This window comes from Stegostoma tigrinum, chromosome 11, assembly GCF_030684315.1.
Source record: "Stegostoma tigrinum isolate sSteTig4 chromosome 11, sSteTig4.hap1, whole genome shotgun sequence".
Classification (NCBI taxonomy): Eukaryota; Metazoa; Chordata; class Chondrichthyes; order Orectolobiformes; family Stegostomatidae; genus Stegostoma; species Stegostoma tigrinum.
The window spans coordinates 12,119,637-12,143,815 of NC_081364.1; the positions used below are offsets into that span (position 1 = coordinate 12,119,637).

General features: G+C 41.6%; 1 protein-coding gene across 5 annotated transcripts in view; it reads left to right on the forward strand.

Annotated features, from left to right (window-relative positions):
* Positions 1-24,179, forward strand: part of usp4 (ubiquitin specific peptidase 4 (proto-oncogene)) — a 99,842-nt gene that overhangs the window by 39,727 nt on the left and 35,936 nt on the right. For 3 of the 5 annotated variants that reach the window (XR_009446485.1, XM_059649752.1, XM_059649751.1), the window contains exons 7-14: positions 9,544-9,705; positions 11,587-11,713; positions 11,843-12,016; positions 13,316-13,474; positions 15,861-16,082; positions 17,145-17,228; positions 21,191-21,285; positions 22,609-22,809. Coding sequence is in view for 4 of the 5 variants with exons in the window: in XM_059649752.1 (XP_059505735.1) it covers positions 9,544-9,705; positions 11,587-11,713; positions 11,843-12,016; positions 13,316-13,474; positions 15,861-16,082; positions 17,145-17,228; positions 21,191-21,285; positions 22,609-22,809 (1,224 nt within the window). In the remaining variant the exon portion in view is untranslated. Of the gene's footprint in view, positions 1-9,543; positions 9,706-11,586; positions 11,714-11,842; positions 12,017-13,315; positions 13,475-15,860; positions 16,083-17,144; positions 17,229-21,190; positions 21,286-22,608; positions 22,810-24,179 lie in introns of those variants that run through there. The other 2 variants (XM_059649753.1, XM_059649754.1) reach the window with 2 other exon arrangements.

The following is a 24,179-nucleotide window of genomic DNA, read 5'->3' on the forward strand; positions in this document are numbered from 1 at the left end:
AGGGGAAGAGCTGGGCTGGTTGTGTGGTGCAGTGGGGGGAGGGGACGAACTGGGCTGGTTTAGGGATGCAGTAGGGGAAGGGGAGATTTTGAAACTGGTGAAGTCCACATTGATACCATATGGCTGCAGGGTTCCCAGGCGGAATATGAGTTGCTGTTCCTGCAAACTTCGGGTGGCATCATTGTGGCAGTGCAGGAGGCCCATGATGGACATGTCATCAAGAGAATGGGAGGGGGAGTGGAAATGGTTTGCGACTGGGAGGTGCAGTTGTTTGTTGCGAACTGAGCGGAGGTGTTCTGCAAAGCGGTCCCCAAGCCTCCGCTTGGTTTCCCCAATGTAGAGGAAGCTGCACCGGGTACAGTGGATGCAGTATACCACATTGGCAGATGTGTAGGTGAACCTCCTGCTTAATGTGGAATGTCATCTTGGGGCCTGGGATGGGGGTGAGGGAGGAGGTGTGGGGACAAGTGTAGCATTTCCTGCGGTTGCAGGGGAAGGTGCCGGGTGTGGTGGGGTTGGAGGGCAGTGTGGAGCGAACAAGGGAGTCACGGAGAGAGTGGTCTCTCCGGAAGGCAGACAGGGGTGGGGATGGAAAAATGTCTTGGGTGGTGGGGACGGATTGTAAATGGCGGAAGTGTCGGAGGATAATGCGTTGTATCCGGAGGTTGGTAGGGTGGTGTGTGAGAACGAGGGGGATCCTCTTGGGGCGGTTATGGTGGGGGCGGGGTGTGAGGGATGTGTTGCGGGAAATGCGGGAGACGCGGTCAAGGGCGTTCTCGATCACTGTGGTGGGAAAGTTGCGGTCCTTAAAGAACTTGGACATCTGGGATGTGCGGGAGTGGAATGTCTTATCGCCTCAACCTCTCCACCCCTCTCACCCACTCCAACCTCTCCCCCGCAGAACGGGCAGCCCTCCGCTCCAACCCCAACCTCACCATCAAACCCGCAGACAAGGGTGGCGCAGTGGTAGTATGGCGCACTGACCTCTACATCGCCGAGGCCAGACGCCAACTCTCCGACACCACCTCCTACCCCCTCCTCGATCATGACCCCACACCCGAGCACCAAACCATCATCTCCAACACCATTCACGACCTCATCACCTCAGGGGACCTCCCACCAACAGCCTCCAACCTCATTGTTCCCCAACCCCGCACGGCCCGTTTCTATCTCCTTCCCAAAATCCACAAACCTGCCTGCCCTGGTCGACCCATCGTCTCCGCCTGCTCCTGCCCCACCGAACTCATCTCCACCTATCTGGACTCCATTTTCTCCCCTTTGGTCCAGGAACTCCCCACCTATGTCCGTGACACCACCCACGCCCTCCACCTCCTCCAGGACTTCCAATTCCCTGGCCCCCAACACCTCATATTCACCATGGACGTCCAGTCCCTGTACACCTGCATTCCGCATGGAGATGGCCTCAAGGCCCTCCGCTTCTTCCTGTCCCGCAGGCCCGACCAGTCCCCCTCCACCGACACTCTCATCCGCCTAGCTGAACTCGTCCTCACACTCAACAACTTCTCTTTTGACTCCTCCCACTTCCTACAGACTAAGGGGGTGGCCATGGGCCCCAGCTATGCCTGCCTCTTTGTAGGTTACGTGGAACAGTCCCTCTTCCGCACCTACACAGGCCCCAAACCCCAGCTCTTCCTCCGGTACATTGATGACTGTATCGGCGCCGCCTCTTGCTCCCCAGAGGAGCTCGAACAGTTCATCCACTTCACCAACACCTTCCACCCCAACCTTCAGTTCACCTGGGCCATCTCCAGCACATCCCTCACCTTCCTGGACCTCTCAGTCTCCATCTCAGGCAACCAGCTTGTAACTGATGTCCATTTCAAGCCCACCGACTCCCACAGCTACCTAGAATACACCTCCTCCGACCCACCCTCCTGCAAAAATTCCATCCCCTATTCCCAATTCCTCCGCCTCCGCCGCATCTGCTCCCAGGATAAGACATTCCACTCCCGCACATCCCAGATGTCCAAGTTCTTTAAGGACTGCAACTTCCCCCCACAGTGATCGAGAACGCCCTTAACCGCGTCTCCCGCATTTCCCGCAACACATCCCTCACACCCCGCCCCCGCCATAACCGCCCCAAGAGGATCCCCCTCGTTCTCACACACCACCCTACCAACCTCCGGATACAACGCATTATCCTCCGACACTTCCGCCATTTACAATCCGACCCCACCACCCAAGACATTTTTCCATTCCCTCCCCTGTCTGCTTTCCGGAGAGACCACTCTCTCCGTGACTCCCTTGTTTGCTCCACACTGCCCTCCAACCCCACCACACCCGGCACCTTCCCCTGCAACCGCAGGAAATGCTACACTTGTCCCCACACCTCCTCCCTCACCCCCATCCCAGGCCCCAAGATGACATTCCACATTGGCAGATGTGCAGGTGAACCTCTGCTTAATGTGGTATACTGCATCCACTGTACCCGGTGCCGCTTCCTCTACATTGGGGAAACCAAGCGGAGGCTTGGGGACCGCTTTGCAGAACACCTCCGCTCGGTTCGCAACAAACAACTGCACCTCCCAGTCGCAAACCATTTCCACTCCCCCTCCCATTCTCTTGATGACATGTCCATCATGGGCCTCCTGCACTGCCACAATGATGCCACCCGAAGGTTGCAGGAACAGCAACTCATATTCCGCCTGGGAACCCTGCAGCCCAATGGTATCAATGTGGACTTCACCAGTTTCAAAATCTCCCCTTCCCCTACTGCATCCCTAAACCAGCCCAGTTCGTCCCCTCCCCCCACTGCACCACACAACCAGCCCAGCTCTTCCCCCCCCCACCCACTGCATCCCAATACCAGTCCAACCTGTCTCTGCCTCCCTAACCGGTTCTTCCTCTCACCCATCCCTTCCTCCCACCCCAAGCCGCACCCCCAGCTACCTACTAACCTCATCCCACCTCCTTGACCTGTCCGTCTTCCCTGGACTGACCTATCCCCTCCCTACCTCCCCACCTACACTCTCTCCACCTATCTTCTTTAGTCTCCATCTTCGGTCCGCCTCCCCCTCTCTCCCTATTTATTCCAGTTCCCTCTCCCCATCCCCCTCTCTGAAGAAGGGTCTAGGCCCGAAACGTCAGCTTTTGTGCTCCTGAGATGCTGCTTGGCCTGCTGTGTCCATCCAGCCTCACATTTTATTATTTCAGATTGGGACCTTTTGTTTTCCCTGAAGAAGGATCCTGACCCAAAATATCACTTTCCTTCTCTGATGCTACCTGGCCTGCTGTGTTCCTCCAGCTCCACACTGTTATTGCTGACTCCAGCATTGGCAGTTCTTACTATCTCGATGTTAGGTGTGAGGTCTTGTTTAGAATCGGTTTGTTTTTTGATTTGGAGCCAGACTGTTTGTATTTCTAAAGTAGGAATTTATAAAATGCCACCTTGTCTATAAATTGTGCTTTTTGAACAAAAAAGAATGTATCCACAAATACAGATTCTTGTGTGTGTGTCAGTGTGTCTTACATATACATGTTAATCAATTAAAACAACTGATTAAAGATTCAGTGATGTGACCCTTTGAACTTTTACTTAGAAATTGTGTTTCTGATACTACCTCTGTTCCTAACATGTAAAGGGATAAGGCTCCAAAAGTTTGTGTTTTCAAATAAACCTTGTGGACTATAACCTTGCATCGCGTGGTTTCTGAAAATTTGTGATTAACACTTAATCTCTGGAGATAACATGAGCATACCTGTATCGTGTGTTCTTGTACTTATGATCTTAAGACTATCGTTTGATTTTTTTAGCCATGACTTGTACGCTTAATGTTAAGGTCCTGGGGTGTGTTTCTGAACAAAGACTTTGCGGTGTACATTCATTATTCCTTGAAAAGAGGAGTCCCAGGTAGATAAGATAGTAAAGCATTAGTATGTTTTATTGGTTATTGCATTGAGCGTAGGATTTGGGGATTCATGTTGCAGCTGTACAGGACATTAGTTAGGCCACTTTTGGATTGCGGCCTACAATACTTGTCCCCCGCTATAGGAAGGATGTTGTGAAACTTGAAAAGATTCAGAAAAGACTTAAAAGGATGTTGCCAGGGTTGGAGGACTTGAGCCTTAGGTAGAGGCTGCATAGGCTGGGGCTGTTTTCTCGGGAACCTTGGAGGCTGAGGGATGATGTGTAGAGGTTTTTGAAATCATGAGGGACGTGGATAGAGTGAATAGCCAAGGTCTTTTCCTTGGGTTGGGGAATTTAAGACCAGAGGGTATATCTTTCAGGTGAGAGGGGAAGGATTCAAAAGGGAATTAAGGGACAATGTATGTACTGCTCTCTGTGTGAAATGATGGAATTAGCTGCCAGAGGAAGTGGTGGAGGCTGGTACAATTACAACATTTAGAAGTGAATGGGAAGGATTTGGAGGGATATGGGCCAAATGCTGGAAAATGGGACTAGATTAATTTGTTATCTGGTCAGCACGGTTGAGTTGGACCAAAGGGTCTGCTTTCATGTTATACAGCTCAGTGATTGTGTGATCAATAATTGTGCTACTGAAGAGACCACACCTAGTTGGCATATTTAGTAATCTTCAGCATTGTCGTTTAAAGATTATTTTAAAAATACGTTCCCCCACTGGTGAAAATGATGGGCCCCCTAAGAAGGATAGATGCAGTTTTTGGTCTTGCAGTGATCTCATCAGAAAAATCAGTGTCATTGGTTAGGAGGTGGGAAATAAGCCAAGCCGATTTCTGTCTACATGTTGCCATTGTGTGAAGGATGTGTGAAGCTGTCAGTTGAAGACAGAATTGCACTTAGTGCATGTCCTTGGTGATTACATTGCTGCCTGCACTCATTTTTGAAGGTTGCATTTGAGTGATGCTGCTATGCAGTATTGTGGGAATAACAAACATCCATGGAAGCCAGTAACTTCAGAAGGGTTGAAGAGAAAACTAATGTGTGAGAAGCTAAGAATAAGGCATCGTCTCCGAACCAATTACAATAATGATACTGTTCATCTGTCGTCATAGCTTCAGCTAGCTAACAAATCCATAGAATCCCTGCAGTGTGGAAACGGACCATTCAGCCCAAAAAGTCCACGCTGACCTTTCAAAGGGCATCCCTTCTAGACCCATTCCCCTGCCCTTTCCCTGTAACCACATTTCCTATGGCTAATGCACCTAACCTACACTTCCCTGAATACTGGGCAAATTAGCACTGGACTGTGGGAGGAAACCCACACAGACATGAGAGGCTGGAATTGAACCCAAACTCCTAGATTTGGGAGGCAGCAGTGCTAACCACTGAACCACCATACCGCCCCAAATCATTAATAAAGTACTTAATTGCCTTGCTTTTCTCCTTTACATTCAGTATGTCTTGTATGACTCCATTATATTTTAAATTGCCTTTGTCTTTTTTAACTTTGCAAACTATTGAACACTTTTTTAAAAAAATACTGTAAACATTTGGCAGTTTTCTTCTCTTTGCCATTTTAGTGGCGAAGTCCTAATCTAGAAATATAGCACCATTAATTCACTAACTCCACTTTTTCCTAATGGTGCACGGTCTTTAAGGTTTGTATGCTCACTGTACCAGCTCATATTGAAGCTTAAAGCCTCGAGTTGCTGCTGGCCATTTCAACTGACGCAGGGCACTAGCACGACCTTCACCAAATGTGAGAAATGACTTAGTATTCCAAAAATCAAAATGGAAAAAGTTGGTACAGTTACGTTGCATTAATTCAAAGTGAAATTTTGAAATTTATAATGTGCAAAATCTGTGAATGGAGGAATGTAAAAAAAATTTTAGCACTGTTAGTGATCCAGTTGCCTCAATATGGGTATTCAGATTTGCTCTAGATTCAGTTCGAAAGAATTTCATTTTTATGAAAGCACTTTGCAGCCGCTGGATTTTTTAAAACATTTTGTCAACCTTTTTTTTGTTTTAAGTTTTCCTTTAGGTGACGTTGCTGTCATCCTTTAGGTCTCAAAAGTTGAAATCTTGTTTCTGGGAATGAGCGTGCCATCTCAATTACTTGAGTTCAGTTTGAACTTTGGCATCATTTTTAACCAAGTTACAATGAGCCTATGCATTCTAAGGTGCCAGCTGTTTGGAGTAAATTTTGTGCAGTGTCTTGTTTTATGTTTCCGTGGTTCAGATAGATCTTAAATTCTATACATAATTCAGATACTGGGATGTTCTGTGTTATCTTGCCATTATTACCTTCAACTAGTGACACCAAAAAAAAATTAACAGTATAGCTATCACACAGTCCTTTGAGATCTTAAAGTTATTGCCAAACAAGCTTGGCCCAAATCATCCATGCCAACAATCTTGTATATCAAATGTAACAAAAACCTGGTGCACAAATTGTCTTACGTGTATTGGCTTTTAATCCAGTGCTGTCTGTGTTTTGAATACTTGTCTTTGCGTTCATATTTCCTGTGGACTCGCTCATTGTTATTTAAGTAACTTCTTCCAATTCTAAAACTGAGAGATCTTCTAGTTTTTCCTTTCTGCATGCCCAGTCTGCATAATTTCTCCACTGGCAGTCATGATCTGGAGCTCTTGAATTCCCTACCTAAAACATTCAATCTCTCATCCTTAAGATGGTCTTTAGAATGTGTTCCTGGGGATAAATGTTAGGTTTAATATCTCTATGGTTTATTTAAACTTTAATTTGCATGACTACATTTGCTTCTTTGTTTTTAATGTAACAAAATACAACGTACAAATGTTTTTACACCATAATTATTTCAAGCACTTTCAGATATGCACAATACAAATGCATATTAAAGAAAAATAAGTGGATTCATGAAGTTGACTTGCAATTTGATTTGAACTTGCTGAATTTTGTCAGCCAGCCTGTTGTAAATATGATCCAAGCTGCCACGTGCTTTCCCTTGTTAGAATTACTGCTGTTGATGAATACCTGAAAATAGTTGCCTCGATTTGAACTTTAGGCTGTAAAGGATTTTTCGTAAATGGACGTTGGGTAGAGAATTGTACTTTATGGGCAAGGCTGTGGTTGATTTTTCTCCAATAACTTTTTCTACCTGCCACCAGTTTCTAAGTATCTTGCAGTAATTCAATTAGTGAAGCTTATGGTAGCTCACAGGTACCTGCAAAAATGCAGCCTGTCAGGAACATAACATTTTGACTATTTATATTAGCATCTACAGTTAAAGTCACGAGAATTGTCCATTCAACATCAGCTTTAAATTCTAAAGCTAAATGTCGTGATTTATATTCTCATTGTCTCGATTTCAAAAAATATTTTTCTACATTTATTCCATTGTTTTTCAGTTTGCAGAATGTGATTAGTAGGGTGAGGTGTTTGAGGATAAGTAGTGAAGTGACATTTGAAGCCACATTAGTGAATCATAAAGTTTATAGTCACACAGCATGGAAACAGATCCTTTGGCCCAACCATTCCAAGCTGAGCAAATTCCCCAAACTAAACTAATCCTATTTGCCTGCATTTAGCCCATATCCCTCTATACCCTTCCTTATGTATCTATCCAAATATCTTTTAAATGTTCTAACTCATACCTGCATCTACCACTCCCTCTGGCAGCTCATTCCACATAGAAACCACCCACTGTGGTAAAAGTTGCCCCTCGTGTCCCTTTTTAGACCTTTCTCCCCTCACCTTAAAAAATATGGCCCTTAGTTTTGAACTCCCCCACCCTAGTTAAGCCCTTTGCTATTCACCTTATCTCTGCCCCTCATGATTTTATACACGTCGATAAGGTCACCCCTCAACCTCCTCTGCTCCAGTGGAGAAGGTTGCAGCCGATCCAGTCATCCTTGTAACCTAAACCCTCCGGTCCCAGCAACGTTGTGGTAAATCTTTTCTGAACTCGCTTCAATTTAATAATATCCTTCCTGTAGCAAGCTGACAAGAACTGTGCGTGGCACTCCTAAAGTGGTCTCACCAACGTCCCAGAAAACCTCAATGTGATGTCCCAACTCCTATATTTAATGGTCTGAGCATTGAAAGCAAGCATGCTAGTTGAGGCCATAATCGCCCTGTCTACCTGTAACACAACTTTCAAAAAATTATGTACCTGAACCCCTAGGGATCTCTGTTTGACAACTCTAGTCAAGACCCTGCCATTAACTGCATTAGCCCTGCTCTTGTTTGCTTACCAAAATGCAATGTCTCATTTCGCCAAATTAAACTCCACCTGCCACTCCTTACCCCATTGGCCCAATTAATCAAGATCACTTTGTAATCTCAGAAACCTTCTTCGTTCTTGACCATATCATGAATTTTGGTGTCATCCACAAACTTACTAACCGTGCCCCCTAAATTCTCATGCAAATCATTTATACAAATGACTAACAAAATTAAACCCAGCTGCAATCCCTGTGGAACACCGCTGTTTTTGTCACTGCTTGCCATGGCCTCTAAAGTAAATAATTGTGAAAATTTCAAGAATACACATCTCTGTACTTGCACATTGTCTGCATCAAATACAACAGTGACTGTAACTTTCAATTAAATGTTTAAAGCAAACCTAAATACACAACATATTTAGTTGATCTAAAACGATTAGTTGGGATGTGGATGTTAAACAATACATTATTTTCACTATTGACTGCCCTGTCCGTCTCAGGATTGATGTGTGAGATCATTTCAAGATGTGGTTTTACAATATCATGCACTTGATTTCATTTGATTTTTGAGAGTAATTGTCTATATCCTGTTTTGCTATCATGTTAAGGTTTTGCAAAGACTTTTTTTTAAAAAATGAGCTATATTTTAAAGAAAAAAAACTCTAATCAGTTTTAATTAACTGTGTGGACCATTCGGCTAAATTGCTTCTTTATAATTCAAAGGAATATACATTATCCTGAGAGATAATAGGAACTGCAGATGCTGGAGAATCTGAGATAACAATGTGTAGAGCTGGATGAACATGGCAGGCCAAGCAGCCTCAGAGGAGCAGGCAAGCTGACATTTCAGGCTTAGACTCTTCTTCAAAAATGATTCATTTCTGAAGAAGGGTCTAGGCCCGAAACGTCACCCTTCCTGCCCCTCTGCTGCTTGGCCTGTCGTGTTCATCCAGCTCTACATTGTCCAGCTATACATTGTCCTTAATTCAGTTTTTAATCAGAGAGAACTGAGCTGCAGGTTGAATGAATTGCAACTGTTTGTATTTATTTATACAGGAACGTGGGTTATATTCTTTTCTACAAAATAGAATTGCTGGAAACATACCAAGGTTTCTAGCATTCACTCCATACCATACAACACAGTGACCGAACATTATATTCTGCCCCTTTTCTTTCTCTCTGTTCTTTCAATTGTTTATTATTTCTTCTACTTCGCTTTTCTGAAATCACCGGAAACAGTGAGCAATCCTTGTAAAAAAAAATATACATACAACCTCTGTTCCAGTTAATGTTCTATAGTGATCGATTAACTTCTGGCAGAATAAAATTTATAATCCCCCTTGCTTAGTTTTTTTTTGAGTAATTGTATTGCTAGGCTGCAAGACTGCTCATGTTGCCTTGCATCTGGCAATATGATTTGTAAATCCATGTTCGTACCTTTGTTTTTATGACAGATCCAGCACTGCCACCAGCAGAAATTTATCTACCTCTCCAAAATCCTCGACTAGCTGCAATCTCTACTCGTCCTTGTCCTCCCCTTCTGCAGTCTCTAATGGTGAGAGCAACAACTCCAGCAACTGCAGCTACATATTAAACAGCTCCAGCTCCACCAGGGGGTGAGTGTACCTGCATGGTGGAAAGCCATAGCCTTAAATGCCTCAGTCAGTTTTTATTTCAAACTAAGTGACCCAGTGGCGCTTAATTTCAAAATCTATCTTCATTCAATTAAATCTATTTATTTTTTTTTCTGGTCAGTTATCCTATTCAGTGGCCATACAGAATTTCACAGAATAAGATACCTATCTGATCGCAGACCTGAGGCTCCCTGTTGTTTGCTCAGTTGACTGATTTCAATTTAAATCATAAATTCTTAAGAAATCTAACTTCGTATTTTCATATTTTAAAAGAACAAGCGCCCAAAAGTCTTTTCTCCCTCCCCATCCAAAACAATTACTGAAATATCTAACAATTTAATAAAGTCTTTGTCTAAAAGTCCTGAGAGAAGCGCGGATTGTTCCATTATCTGTTGCCTAGAAGTTTAATGAGTTTGTAAAGCTATTATTTCTTAGCCCCAATTCCTGTGTTGTGAAGGCGAAAATGAATTAGGCTTTGTATTTCAGACCTTTTCAAAATAAAAGTTGTGTGCATGCTTTAACAGTGAACCTTTAACTTCTGTCCACTATCTCAACAAACCTCTGCTCGAGGCTATTCTTCGCGATATTTGCAGGTGACAGTTTGGTGAATTACTCATTTTGAACTAGCCAAAAGTACCATTGGAAACTCCATTGCATGGCTTTACTGTTTGATATAATTTCCTTTTGTGTAGTGCTGACTAACTTTTCCACTGTTCTAAATTTGTAGGGAAAATCTTTACCATTTTAAGATGAAGACTCTGGTTGATTTTGTTTCAGTATTTTGAGCTGCTGCTCTATTTCTCCTTCACGCTGCTTTTGCAATGCAGTGTAATTTTGTGTCTAATGATACTGTCATATGTAGTTGTCCAAAAAAACAATTTTACTGATATTTCACATGATAAAGTTTGATTTGTTATGTTGAGGCGGGATTCTGACTTAATCTTAATGCTAAGATGGTAGCTTCATATCATTGACTCCACAGCCAAGCGTATAAAACCGAATCAGAGATAATGGGAACTGCACATGCTGTAGAATCCAAGATAATAAAGTGTGAAGCAGGATGAACACAGCAGGCCAAGCAGCATCTCAGGAGCACAAAAGCTGACATTTCGGGCCCAGACCCTTCATCAGAGAAATCCCTCCCCCCCCCTCCCCCCCCCTCCCCCCCGCATCCCAAAACCAGCCTAATTCTTCTCCTCCCCCCACTGCATCACAAAACCAGCCCAGCTCGACCCTTCTCCCCGCCCCCCCCGCCACTGTATCCCAAAACCAGCCCAGCCTGTCTCTGCTTCCCTAACCTGTTCTTCCTCTCGCCCATCCCTTCCCCCCCCACCTCAAGCCGCACCTCCATTTCCTACCTACTAACCTCATCCCACCGCCTTGACCTGTCCGTCTTCCCTGGACTGACCTATCCCCTCCCTACCTCCCCACCTATACTCTCCTCTCCACCTATCTTGTTTACTCTCCATCTTCAGTCTGCCTCCCCCTCACTCCCTATTTTTTCCAGAACCCTCTCCCCATCCCCCTCTCTGATGAAGGGCCTGGGCCCGAAATGTCAGCTTTTGTGCTCCTGAGATGCTGCTTGGCCTGCTGTGTTCATCCAGCTTCACACTTTATTGTATAAAACCGAATGTCTGCACCTGCTTTCCTCTCTTACTGAGTAGGATTACTATTGCAGCAAGACCCCATCAATGCAGTAAGACTAACCTTTCACATATTGTTCTGAACCAATGTAAATTTCCTTCATTAGCTGACCCAGACACTTCCTTAAACTTATAGATTTCATACGATCTCTGTGGTAAAATATATAAACGTCTTTTCCAATCTTCAACACTTCAGCTTATTGTCTGTTTTTTTTTTCAGGTCAAGTGGTTATGGATCTTCTCACAACAGTTCTTATTATTATAGGGAATCTCATGCACCAAGCCAAGCAGGACTTTGTGGCCTAAGTAATCTTGGTAATACATGTTTCATGAATTCAGCATTGCAGGTAAGATTCAAGAAATTTTCTGCGAAAATAGCTTGGTGTTATTGTATGTTCTTATTCCCTAGCTATACTAACTTTTCATAGGGACAGATTTGAATGCATTTAAAACTTTTTTCATTTCAATTTTTTTAGTGTTTGAGTAATACTGGTCCATTGACTGATTACTTCCTACAAGGAAAGTACGAAGAAGAACTGAATCGGGAAAATCCTTTGGGAATGAGGGGAGAAATTGCTGAAGCCTATGCTGAGCTTATCAAACAAATGTGGTCAGGGAGAAGCTCTTATGTGGCGCCTCGGATGTTTAAAGTAGGTTCTGTTGGATTCTTTTGCATTGCTTAATTTGGAATAATTTTTGAAGGTTAGATTTTGAGATATAAGCTGAAGTACCTCAGAAGGATGGAATGAGTTTATCATAGAATCCCTACAGTGTGGAGACAGGTCCTTCAGCCCAACGAGTCCACACAGAACCTCGGAGCATCCCACCCAGACCCATTCCCCCCATAACCCACCGAATCTACATCTCCTCCCCCCGAACATTATGGGCAAGTTTGCATGGCCAATCCACCTAATCTGCACGTCTTTGGACTGTGGGAGGATACTGGAGCACCCGGACGAAACCCATGCAAACTCCGCACAGACAGGACAGGGCAATTAGAAATATCTAGAAAGACACTCCAAGGGTTCTTGAGGCACAGTGGTGATATCTCTGCATTCAAGTCCCACCTGCTCAGAGTGTCACAATAGAAAACAAAGAATTGCGAATGCTGGTGATATGAAACAAATAAAAACAAAAATTGCTGGAGAAACTTGATACGTAACAGCATTTGAGAAGAGAAAAGTGTTTCGAGTCAAGTGACCCTTGGGTCTGGTTCTCTGTTTTATTTTCACAGTAACACCAGTGTGGCCAGACCTGTTGAGTTTCTCCAACAACTTTTGATTTTATGTCATAACATGTCTGAACACACTGATTTAAAAATGCATAGAAGGATAACCCATTGCAGCCGCAAGACTTTTAGAAGGGCATCTTTGTCTCTGCCCTTATTTTTAACATTATTGGTGGTAAACCATATATGGCTATCTATTTCCTGTCATCAGAATCCAGTATTTTGTGCAAATTTCTAATTTTGTAGAAAATTAAATAATACTTGTTCTTGAATGCAAGGAATCGTGGATGGATGGATGGATGCTAACATGTACCAGTGGAGCATAATTCTGTCCATTTTGTGTAACTAACAAATTATATTCTTCAAGATTGTGAAGTCTTGACTAACTATTAAGCGAGTTCTTTATGGAAAATCAATAATTTAAATGAGCAAACCAATCTAATTGTATTCCAAGGCATCTAATCAACATGAATAGAAGGAAACATACACTACAGAATGTTATAATTAAATCTTTAAATGTAAAGTTGATTTGTAGGGCAGCTTTATAGTAGTACCTACCAACTAGAGATTTGTGCTGATGGAATGTTTGAAATAATTATCAAGTTATTACAGGAATAATTAAAACAACATTTTAAAACCTTCAGTATAAATACTTATTACCAAGTTAAATGCATGTTTAAAACTAAAATCAAGTTAAGTATGAAATTCTTTCTCTCTCCAGACCCAGGTTGGGTGTTTTGCTCCCCAGTTTTCAGGATACCAGCAACAGGATTCTCAAGAGCTACTTGCATTTCTTTTAGATGGCTTGCATGAAGATTTAAATCGTGTGAAGAAAAAGCCCTACTTAGAACTTAAAGATGCCAATGGGAGGGAAGATGAGGTAGGACTGGCTGAATAAACCCTCAAAATAATGCAAGTCTGCTTTTTACACAGTGAACATTGAATAAATCAGAATACTCTATTTATTTCATAGCCTCAACCTGTTCCAAAATGTTTTATATCTGTTGAATTACTTCCGTAGGATAAATATTGAAATTTCATCCCAAAAGCAAAGTTTGGAAATCACACACCACCCTACCAACCTCCGGATACAACGCATCATCCTCCGACACTTTCGCCATTTACAATCCGACCCCACCACCCAAGACATTTTTCCATCCCCACCCCTGTCTGCTTTCCGGAGAGACCACTCTCTCCGTGACTCCCTTGTTCGCTCCACACTGCCCTCCAACCCCCCCACACCCGGCACCTTCCCCTGCAACCGCTATACTTACCCCCACACCTCCTCCCTCACCCCTATCCCAGGCCCCAAGATGACATTCCACATTAAGCAGAGGTTCACCTGCACATCTGCCAATGTGGTATACTGCATCCACTGTACCCGGTGCGGCTTTCTCTACATTGGGGAAACCAAGCGGAGGCTTGGAGACCGCTTTGCAGAACACCTCCGCTCAGTTCGCAACAAACAACTGCACCTCCCAATCGCAAACCATTTCCACTCCCCCTCCCATTCTCGAGATGACATGTCCATCATGGGCCTCCTACACTGCCGCAATGATGCCACCCGAAGGTTGCAGGAACAGCAACTCATATTCCGCCTGGGAACCCTGCAGCCTAATGGTATCAATGTGGACTTCACCAGTTTCAAAATCTCCTCCCCTTCCCCTACTGCATCCCTAAACCAGCCCAGTTCGTCCCCTCCCCCCACTGCACCACACAACCAGCCCAGCTCTTCCCCCCCCCCCCCCACTGCATCCCAATACCAGTCTAACCTGTTTCTGCCTCCCTAACCGGTTCTTCCTCTCACCCATCCCTTCCTCCCACCCCAAGCCGCACCCCCATCTACCTACTAACCTCATCCCACCTCCTTGATCTGTCCGTCTTCCCTGGACTGACCTATCCCCTCCCTACCTCCCCACCTATACTCTCTCCACCTATCTTCTTTACTCTCCATCTTCGGTCCGCCTCCCCCTCTCTCCCTATTTATTCCAGTTCCCTCTCCCCATCCCCCTCTCTGATGAAGGGTCCAGGCCCGAAACGTCAGCTTTTGTGCTCCTGAGATGCTGCTTGGCCTGCTGTGTTCATCCAGCCTCACATTTTATTATCTTGGAATTCTCCAGCATCTGCAGTTCCCATTATCTTTGGAAATATGATCCTTCTAAATTTACCACTAATTGAGTCAAACTCAGAAACAGAGCAGGAACAGGACTGAGAATGTCACTTTCCCCTCTGCCTCTTGCTGTCATATTTTCAAGGCATTAAATCTTTATCAGTTGGTTGCAGCAAGCCTTTTATTGCCCAACAGTGGAAATTAACGTGTGCCGGGCAATAATATCCAGTTCTCAACTGATTGTACATCACCATCAAGTTTACGGAGTAATGCACTTTGCTCCTTGCTCTTGTTCACATTCTTTAGCAAAAGAGTTTTAAGTTCCAGCATCTTTATGTCCATTTGTACAAGCTAAGCTTTTATTTCTTTTGCTTGACTATGAATATTTGCCTTACATTTAATTAATCCATTAAAAATTTTACTGATGTTTTCCTCAATGTTTTAAAAAGTGTGGCATTAAATGGCATCCATTGCACTAGTTTACATCTCTGTTGTCCAACTCTGCCTTTCTTTGTATGCATTTATCAACAGTTTGGTTACATTTGATATATCCTCTTACATGCTGGTTACAATTTGCAGACCAATTCACTTACTATACACTTCAGTAAAAAAATTCATTGTAAAATAGTAGAGTTTATTCCATTCCAAAATTTGCTGAAAAGTCTGTTGTCAGCCCTGCTGAGTTGTGGCAAAAACTGCTACTTGCATTTACATCTTTAATATCAGCTTAGTTCTCTTAGTTTTCTTGCCTCTAATCCAAAAGCCCCAATGCTCATTTGAGCATGTTAACTAGAGCAACATTTTCTCACACCATTGTGCACCGAGGTCCAAACTTACACTAAAATCTAAAACCAAGCTTCTGTCTGGCTGCACGTCTAGATGTAAAATATCATGATACTATTTAATGAACAGCAAGATGTTCTGCTGCTACCTTGGCTCATACATCTTTGTCAGATACCTTTGTATGTTTTGGATTTTTATTGATCTGCTCTTGGTGGGACCTTGCAGTATGCTGATGTAGCATTCAGAAGTAGTCTAATAAATGTGAGGTATTTTTGAATATCCTGAATACACAACGTGGCTTTATAATAATACATATTCCTCATTAATTGAGATATAGCACCAAACAAATGTTCTGTCCTCTTTTTGGATGCAGGTGGTGGCTAAAGAAGCATGGGAAAATCACAGGTTAAGAAACAACTCCATCATTGTGGACATCTTCCATGGGCTTTTTAAATCCACTCTAGTTTGTCCTCAGTGTTCAAAAATTTCTGTAACATTCGACCCTTTCTGTTACTTAACTCTTCCGTTACCTATGAAGAAGGACCGCATGATGGAAATCTTTCTTGTGCGGGCAGACTCATCTAGGCCAACCCAGGTATGATCAGGTTCTCTGCAATAAACTATTGCGCGATAATCAGTATGGTAGGGTAGGTGATTATGTAATTAAGAGATTTGAGATAGTGGGTCCGTTTCTTGTGAAGCAAAGTAGGCCGACAAGATTTGATGCATGTTTTAAAAATCAGTGGTTTTGGCTTTGATGAAGGACAACTTCCTATAATTGAGCTAAAACAAAGAACTGCAGGTACTGGAAATAAAATGACAAATGCAGAAATTCAGGAGGTCTGGCAGCACCAGAGAAAACAATGTTTCAAGTTCAATGACGACTTCAGGGAAGGGTCATTGGGCTTAAACCTTTACTTGTTTCTTTTCCTCCACAGATGCTTCCAGACCTGAATCTCCCCAGAAATTTATTTTGTTTTTTTGTTCCCTCTAGTTCAGTATTTAGCAACACGTTTAAATTTCTGAAATTGACAGATCAGAAAAAAAATTTGTTGGAAAATAGAATAATTTGCTACTGTAAATTTCAAAGGGAAATGCTGTGGCAATATTCAGGAAGTTTGGGTAATACATGAAGCAGGGGAAGAAATAGACAAATGGGAAGAATGCAGGGCAGTAGTACTGCATCTCTGCAGATACTGTAAACAAGACGCATTTCTGAGTAAATCATGTCATTTCCAGCTCTCTCTAAAGATTTCTATTTGAGTATTACTAAAGAAAGAGCTGAGTTGTCAAAACATTTTTGTCTTGCTCTCATTAGACCAGAATTCAAGTGTACCAAATTTCAAAGAAAACAACAGTTTTACACTGCATGAGAAAATGGTTGTGTTTGCTAATTGCAACACCTCGGGCAATCCCAGTTGACTTGCCTGCTTCAAATTTTAACAAAAGCTTGAGGGATAACTGTTCCCTTTGTCTCCATGCAGCATTGTTACTAGAGTCCACTTGACAACCAAGCATCACCCTTTACTCATGCAGCAAAAACTGTTGTGCCTTTTAAAATTTGTTGTTCTTGTTTTGATATGCACAAGACAATTTTAAGTAAAAAAAACTTTTTAAAATTCTTGCAGTTATTAATATTGACTTGTTAATTTTACAGTACAGAATAATTGTTCCAAAGATGGGTGCAATTTCTGACCTTTGTACAGCCCTCTCTCAAATCTCAGGAGTAGCTGCAGAAAAGGTAAATTGGTCAAATCATGACTGAAGAATTGCATTAAACATTAGAATTTCAGTACTCGAGCTGCCCACCTATATATGATGTACATGCTAGTGCATTCTGTCAACGGATTTGCAAAATGTCTAATCTGACCTGAGGCTTGAATCAAAATCTGAGCATGTGGAAATATTTCCTGTCCATAAAAGTGACGTTTCTATAGTTGTGAGGTTTTAGTAACAGGAAAGTGTTTGGCGTGTTTGTGTTCTTGTTCTGAATATCTGAGCATCAAGTGATTAAGCTTTGTAAAGGTGTTAACTATAGTTAATTAGAAAACATGTTAACCCCCAATGTCTGAGTGCCTGCAGAATTAACAATGACCTAGATGAGAAATCACCAACATACACGAAACAATGAAATAAAGTCAAAATACTGCAGATGCTGGAAATATTAAGCAGTTCTGGCACGATCTGTGGAGAGAAGCAGTTACATGAAGAAAAGTTCTTGATCTGAACTTTTGCATGGGGAGCATTCAGTTGATAACTTCTTCATCCATTGCTTGTTGGACTTGTTGAACTAATGTTTTAACAAATTTACTGTCTCTAACAGATCAAGTTTAGGTAGCTAAAATGTAGTTAACTTTCTCTACCAGTTCTTTGATTCAAAAATTGCCATTAACACTTTTTGGAGGCTTCCTTTCTCTTGTGTAGCCATGACAAATAGCTCACGTCAACCCATGGCAAATAATGGTTTTTGAATTCTGGCAGAGTGGGATTGACAAAGGAAAATATGACACCATGAATTTGGTCGAATTTCAAAGCAGAATACAGGGTTAATGGCAGGATTCTCAACAGTGTGGAGGAACAGAGGAATCACCGGGATTGATAGGGTTATAAAGGAGGCATATGGTGTGCTGGCTTTCATTGGTAGGGGAATTGAGTTGGAGAGCTGCAAGGTTATGCTGCGACTCTATGAAAAGATGGTAGACCACACTTGGAATATTGTGTTCAGTTTTTGTCACCTCATTATAGGAAAGATGTGGAAGCTGTAGAGAGGGTGCAGAGGAGAATTAGCAAGATGCTGCCTGGACTGGAGGGCAGGTCTTATGAGGAAAGGTAGAGGGAGCTAGAGCTTTTCTCACTGGAGTGAAGAAGGATGAGACGTGACTTGATAGAAGTGTACAAGATAATGAGGGGCATAGATAGAGTGGATAGCCAAAGACTTTTTCCCAGGGTGGAAATGACCGTTAGGAGGGGACACAATTTTAAGGTGATTGGAGGAAGGTATAGGGGAGTTGTCAGAGGTAGGCTCTTCAGACAGTGTGGTAGGCATGTGGAATGTGCTGTGGGGTAGTGGGGTCAGATACTTTAGAGACTTTTAAGCATCTCTTGGATAGGCACATGGAGGATAGTGAAATGTAGGGTATTCAGGGTAGATTGATCTTAGGATAATAGGTCAACGCAATATTGTGGGCGGAAGGGCCTATGCTGTACTGTACTGCTCTATGTTTGATGAATCTTTACAAATCATTATAGAAAAGACATTGCAAACTTGGAAAGAAAAACACTGCATGTTGTACAGCATAAATATTTTCAATTGCTATTTCATCTTAAATTTTAGTTATGTCTATTATGTTAGCAAAACAAGTCACCCACTGTTTTGCACAAATATTCAATTTGATATGGTAATACAGGCTCTATTTTGAATCTTGATGTTGTGACTGCTGTCCTCACCGCTGTCTTTTCCGGTTGTAACCTTTGTTTTGGCCACTAAATTTTTCATAACCACAGTTGGGTTTGCTTTAAGATCCTGAATCAGCAGAAGACCTATTACATAACTTGTTGAACCATTTTAAATTTCTGTTTCTGCTACTTGTGATTCAGCTTACATTTTTCTGTTCCCAGAATATATTGAAATAATTTTCAGGCCATGATTGCACTATTTTAATCTTAGCTTTGTAAATTTAGCTGCATTGCTGAAGAAAATAGTGCTACACAAGTTGAAAAATGTGGAACTCGGCATTTTTGTTTTCCTATAGCTTAAGAAAATGAGATTCTGGAATTGTGTAACTACCTCTGTCACTAAGCAGAGTCAGGAGTTAAACTGCTGAAGATTTTCACTTTATTAATCTTTAATATTGAATGGGAAATGTCCATGTTCTGTTTATGTTATTTCTAATGAAATCCTGGTACTAAATTCTCCACTTGATAAGATATTGAACTTCTCCTGTTAATTGTCCAGTAACAGTGAGATGGTGGCATAGTGGTAATGTCACTAGACCCATAATCCAGAAGCTAATGCTGACATCAGTTTAATTACCTCCCCTTCAGCTGTTGGAATTTAAATTGTTATCTAAAATCTAGTTTTATGAAAAATCCATCTGATTCATTAATATCCCTTTGGAAAGACAATCCACTATCCTTGTCTGGCCTGGTATCCACTTGACTCCAGACAGTAGCCGAGAAGGTCACTCAGTCCAAGGGCAGTTGGGGATGGGCAACAAATATTGGCGTTGCCACTGATATCCATTCCCCATCCATAAAAGTACTCTCGGGTTGAGTACTTGGAGTTTACAGAGTTTTCTTAAGTCTTGTCTTGAGTGAAATGCCTGTCATGGAAGAAAAGTAATGGAAAAACAGAATCCATAGATTTTTATAAGAATATCTAATTTGACTTAAATATGTTCATTTGCATCTTGCATCAAACTGACCAAAACTAACCATAAAACAGCTTGTTTCACATTCTAAGTTCAATTTTTAAAATGTACAGTTTGTTTTTTAGATCTGGAAGTAGAACTTATTTTTGTTCAATTTTAACACTTCTAAGATTTCAATTGTTCATGAATCTTAAACATCTGCAGTGATATATTCAGGAAGCTAGTTCACATTGGCAAATTTCCTATTATTAAAATAATTGCATTTCACAAATGCTCTCATTGTAATCCAGTTTTTAGGTTAAATGTTCAATTTAACGTGAAATGTTAGAAATAAGCGCAGAAGTAGGGCAAAGTAACAAGGATAGGGCATTCAATTCCACATGCTGCTCCACCATTCAGTAAGATCATCACTCAACTCCACTTTGCCTACTTCCCATAACTTTTCACCTCTAATAGATCTATCTAACTCGGTCTTGAATATAAGTGACCCAGAATTCCAAAGGTTAATGACACTGTTCTACATGACCTAGTGACCAGATAGATCATGTGAATGAACCTGGTGCAATCGATGCATTGTTTTATCTGATTTTGTGCAGTTATAGCGATGGCCAATCTTCCTGCAAGCTGTACAGTTGGGTGAAATGACTCCTTTGAAAGAAGGAATGGCTGCTCCAGTGCTGGAGAAAACAGAATCCTTAGATTTTTTTCCTCCCCAAGATTGAAGGGTCTGTTTCTGTGTATTCAATCAGCAATGTGAAAGTAATTGACTTTGCCAAGAATTTTTATGATGGTGGATATGGAAAGAGCTATAATCAAGACTCCCACTGTCCATGGTCAAAATTGTTGGTGCAGTCATTGGGATGAATATTGAGTAGGGTGCATTATGATGGCCTCTGATTGGTCTAGTGACATGCATGAAGAATTACTAATCAGGGATGTACGATTGTTAAGGCATCGCAACACATCAGCGATAGTTAGGGGCTCTTGTGGAGCAGTGTTGTATCCCAACCTCTGGGCCAGAGGTCCAGACCCAAAACCACCTGCTGAGCCCAAACAAGTTTGATATTTTAATAAATAAAAGTTACTGTCTCACTGTCTTCACAGCAGATTTAAAGTTGATTATAGCATTAGAATGTTCAAGTAGGTTACCTTAAAAGGGAATGAAATCTAAATTTGTTATTCACTCACCCACACTAATCTTTTTCCAAGTGTCTTCACAGTTTAAAAAAAATCCAAGACTAAATTCAGTCTCAAATTAACATGCACACTGTAAGTATATTACACTGTAATTGTTTTTTTCATGATTTATAACTCCTGTATATTTCTTTCATAGATGGTGGTTGCTGATGTTTACAATCATCGGTTCCACAAAACGTATCGACAAGATGAAGCCTTAAACCACATTATGGACAGAGATGATATCTTTATGTAAGTATAACAGCCATCTGTTTCCGTTCTCAATTTTTCATTTTAATTGTGACAGATGGAACTGTAGACCTTGTTAGTTCCACGTTTGCTTACTTTTCTGTGGTATAGGCTATTATTACATTTCCTGGTGCATTCCAGGTTGTAGAAGCCTCATGCAATGATCTGGAACTTTGCAGATCTGATTTTTGCATTGTGGGAAATAGTTTTAAAATTTCAGTTGAAAGGAATGTTCATTAACTTTAATTAGGAAGGATTAGCGATTGAATGGCTGTATTGACTTTCATCCAAAACAGGAAACACTCATTTTCGAGCAAAGATCAATCCTGTATATGTCAGCAGGGATCAAAATAATCACAGAATTGCTGCTTCTGACTGCTACGTAATGCCTTTAAATGAATAGTGTCCTTTGAGGACAAAGGTGATTTTGTTTTGATCAAAGACATGTTATAACAAGTTAAGACTTCTAGGCTGACTGCCTTAGGATCCTGTGACAGAAAGTCTAAAGCTCAGTTTTTGCTTTTGTTTTTGTTTTTCCAGTAAAGCCAATTAGTAAGTTGAATGTAGGATGTGGATGTGAGATTGCTCGCTGAGCTGGAAGGTTCATTTTCAGACGTTTCGTCACCATTCTAGGTAACATCATCAGTGAGCCTCCGATGAAGCGCTGGTGTTATGTCCCGCTGTCTCTTTATCTGGTTAGGTTTCCTTGGGTTGGTGATGTCATTTCCTGTTCTTTTTTTCCTCAGGGTCGGTAGATTGGCTCCAAATCAATGTGTTTGTTGAGGGAGTTCCGGTTGGAATGCCATGCTTCTAGGAATTCTCGTGCGTGTCTCTGTTTGGCTTGTCCTAGGATGGACAATGAACCTTCCAGCTCAGCGAGCAATCTCACATCCAGAACCTCAACCTGAGCTACAAATCTTCTCAAAACTCGCTAAGTTGAATGTAACCCAGAAGCAACATGGTGACATCCTGAGCAAAAGCAAAGTTGCTGAAAAACCTCAGCAGGCCTGGCAGCATCTGTGAAGGAGAAAACAGAGTTAATGTTTCGGGTTTGGTGACCCTTCCTCAAAACTGTTTTCTCCTTCACAGTTGCTGTCAGACCTGCTGAGTCTTTTCAGCAATTTTTTTTGTTTTTGTTATTGATTTACAGCATCCGCAGTTCTTTTGGTTTTCATGTCGACATCCTGAGTTGGGGGAATTAAGCCTTGGTCTGACCAGTCAATTCTACCACATAGTGATGTTCTGTAACTGTTGACACCTGTTTGGTTTTGATTTCTAGGTGAAGATTATTTTCTTGGACTGCTGAATGTTCTTTGTATTTTACAGTTATGAGGTTCCAGGCGTGAAAGAAGAAGACTCTGAAAATTCAAAATGCATCAGCCTCCCAATTTATTTCCGTGAGAAAAGGATGCGATCCTCAAGTGCACCTGTTGGCACTATTCTCTTTGGTCAGCCTCTCTTGGTCTCTGTTCCCAGGGATAACGTGACAGTGGACAGCCTGTATGAACTAGTCCTTTCACGAATTTCGTAAGTTTGCTAATATAATTTTATTGAATGAGAGAAATTGTCCAAGTGACTTGCTTGTATAACACTTTTTGCTTTTACACAGTGACTTCAAGTAGAAGAGCTGCAAAATTTGAGATTCTTGCATTAACCCCTCTTGCCAATTTCAGAAGTAACTGATACCTGTTCTGTTTAATTTCTGAGTCCAAGTTCCCACATCACCATTGTCCTGCTTATGATAAGTTGCAGTAAATCTTTTACGTGCTGTAAGTTGTCCATGCACTTGTGTTCAACTGCATAGTCACTTATTGATGAACAGTTAAATGGCCAACAACATGAAACAAATTTTGGTTACGAAAAAATGTTCTGGTATGCCAAACATGCCGTTTTGGTCTACCTATTTTGTGCTGTTACATTTTATTATTTGCTTGAGTCAACCCAGTGGAATTGTATGTGCAGTGGGTCAAGGCAAGGTGGCAAGTTTGTTTCTCTGAAATGAACCACTTAGTATTTCTAACATACAGATTTCTCAATCGTTTTTCTGAATTCACTTTCACAAATTGCTATGAAGGTATGATCTCTGTGCTGAAGTTCCATTACACTACTGTGACCAAATATCTAACTAAAATAAGGACCTGATTGGAGAGTATTGCCTTCATATGCCTCAGTCATTTATTAAAGTCAGAACTGATTAGTTCAGTGGCTGAAAATGAAGGTCATGTTTACATGTGCACTTGTCATACTTTCAAATTTGATATTTTTAATAAAATTAAGATCTGATTAACACAGTTTTTAAATTGCCATCTCTTGTAGTTTGGGCATATCCTACTCTTCCGAAATTCAAGTAGACATTGGCAAATTTATATACTCATACAGCTTCCAAATCTTGTATGAAAATATACTCCACGGGGCTTGGGTACAGAGACATGATCAAATACTGAAAGAATCAAAATCATATGTGCTATTGACGACCACAGACATTGCTTTTGGAAAGCATCCTGGCCAGTTCTGAATAATGGAGAACTGATTATACTTTGACTATTTCAAAAGAAAGAAATATGTACGAATTAACAGGTCTAGAATTCACTGCAAGTGCAATTAGACACTTTGAGCTGCAGCCACTGATATGCAGGATTCCATAAGCTGCAATGATAGGAAAGAAGAAATAGTCTGTTTTGTTACATTTATGGTGATAGTCAATATAATTTTAAAAATCTGTTCTGCTTCTATTTTGAGGGTTTTTATAATGGTTTAAGCTGTTGAAGCAAGTAGATTGCATTGTGATTTAACATCTAGTCCAAAGAGTGATACTTGCTATGCCTAAATCTTTAACTCAGTGGGAAATAAAAATGTTTATCTCAGCCATAAATATATTCAATGATGATGAATCCATA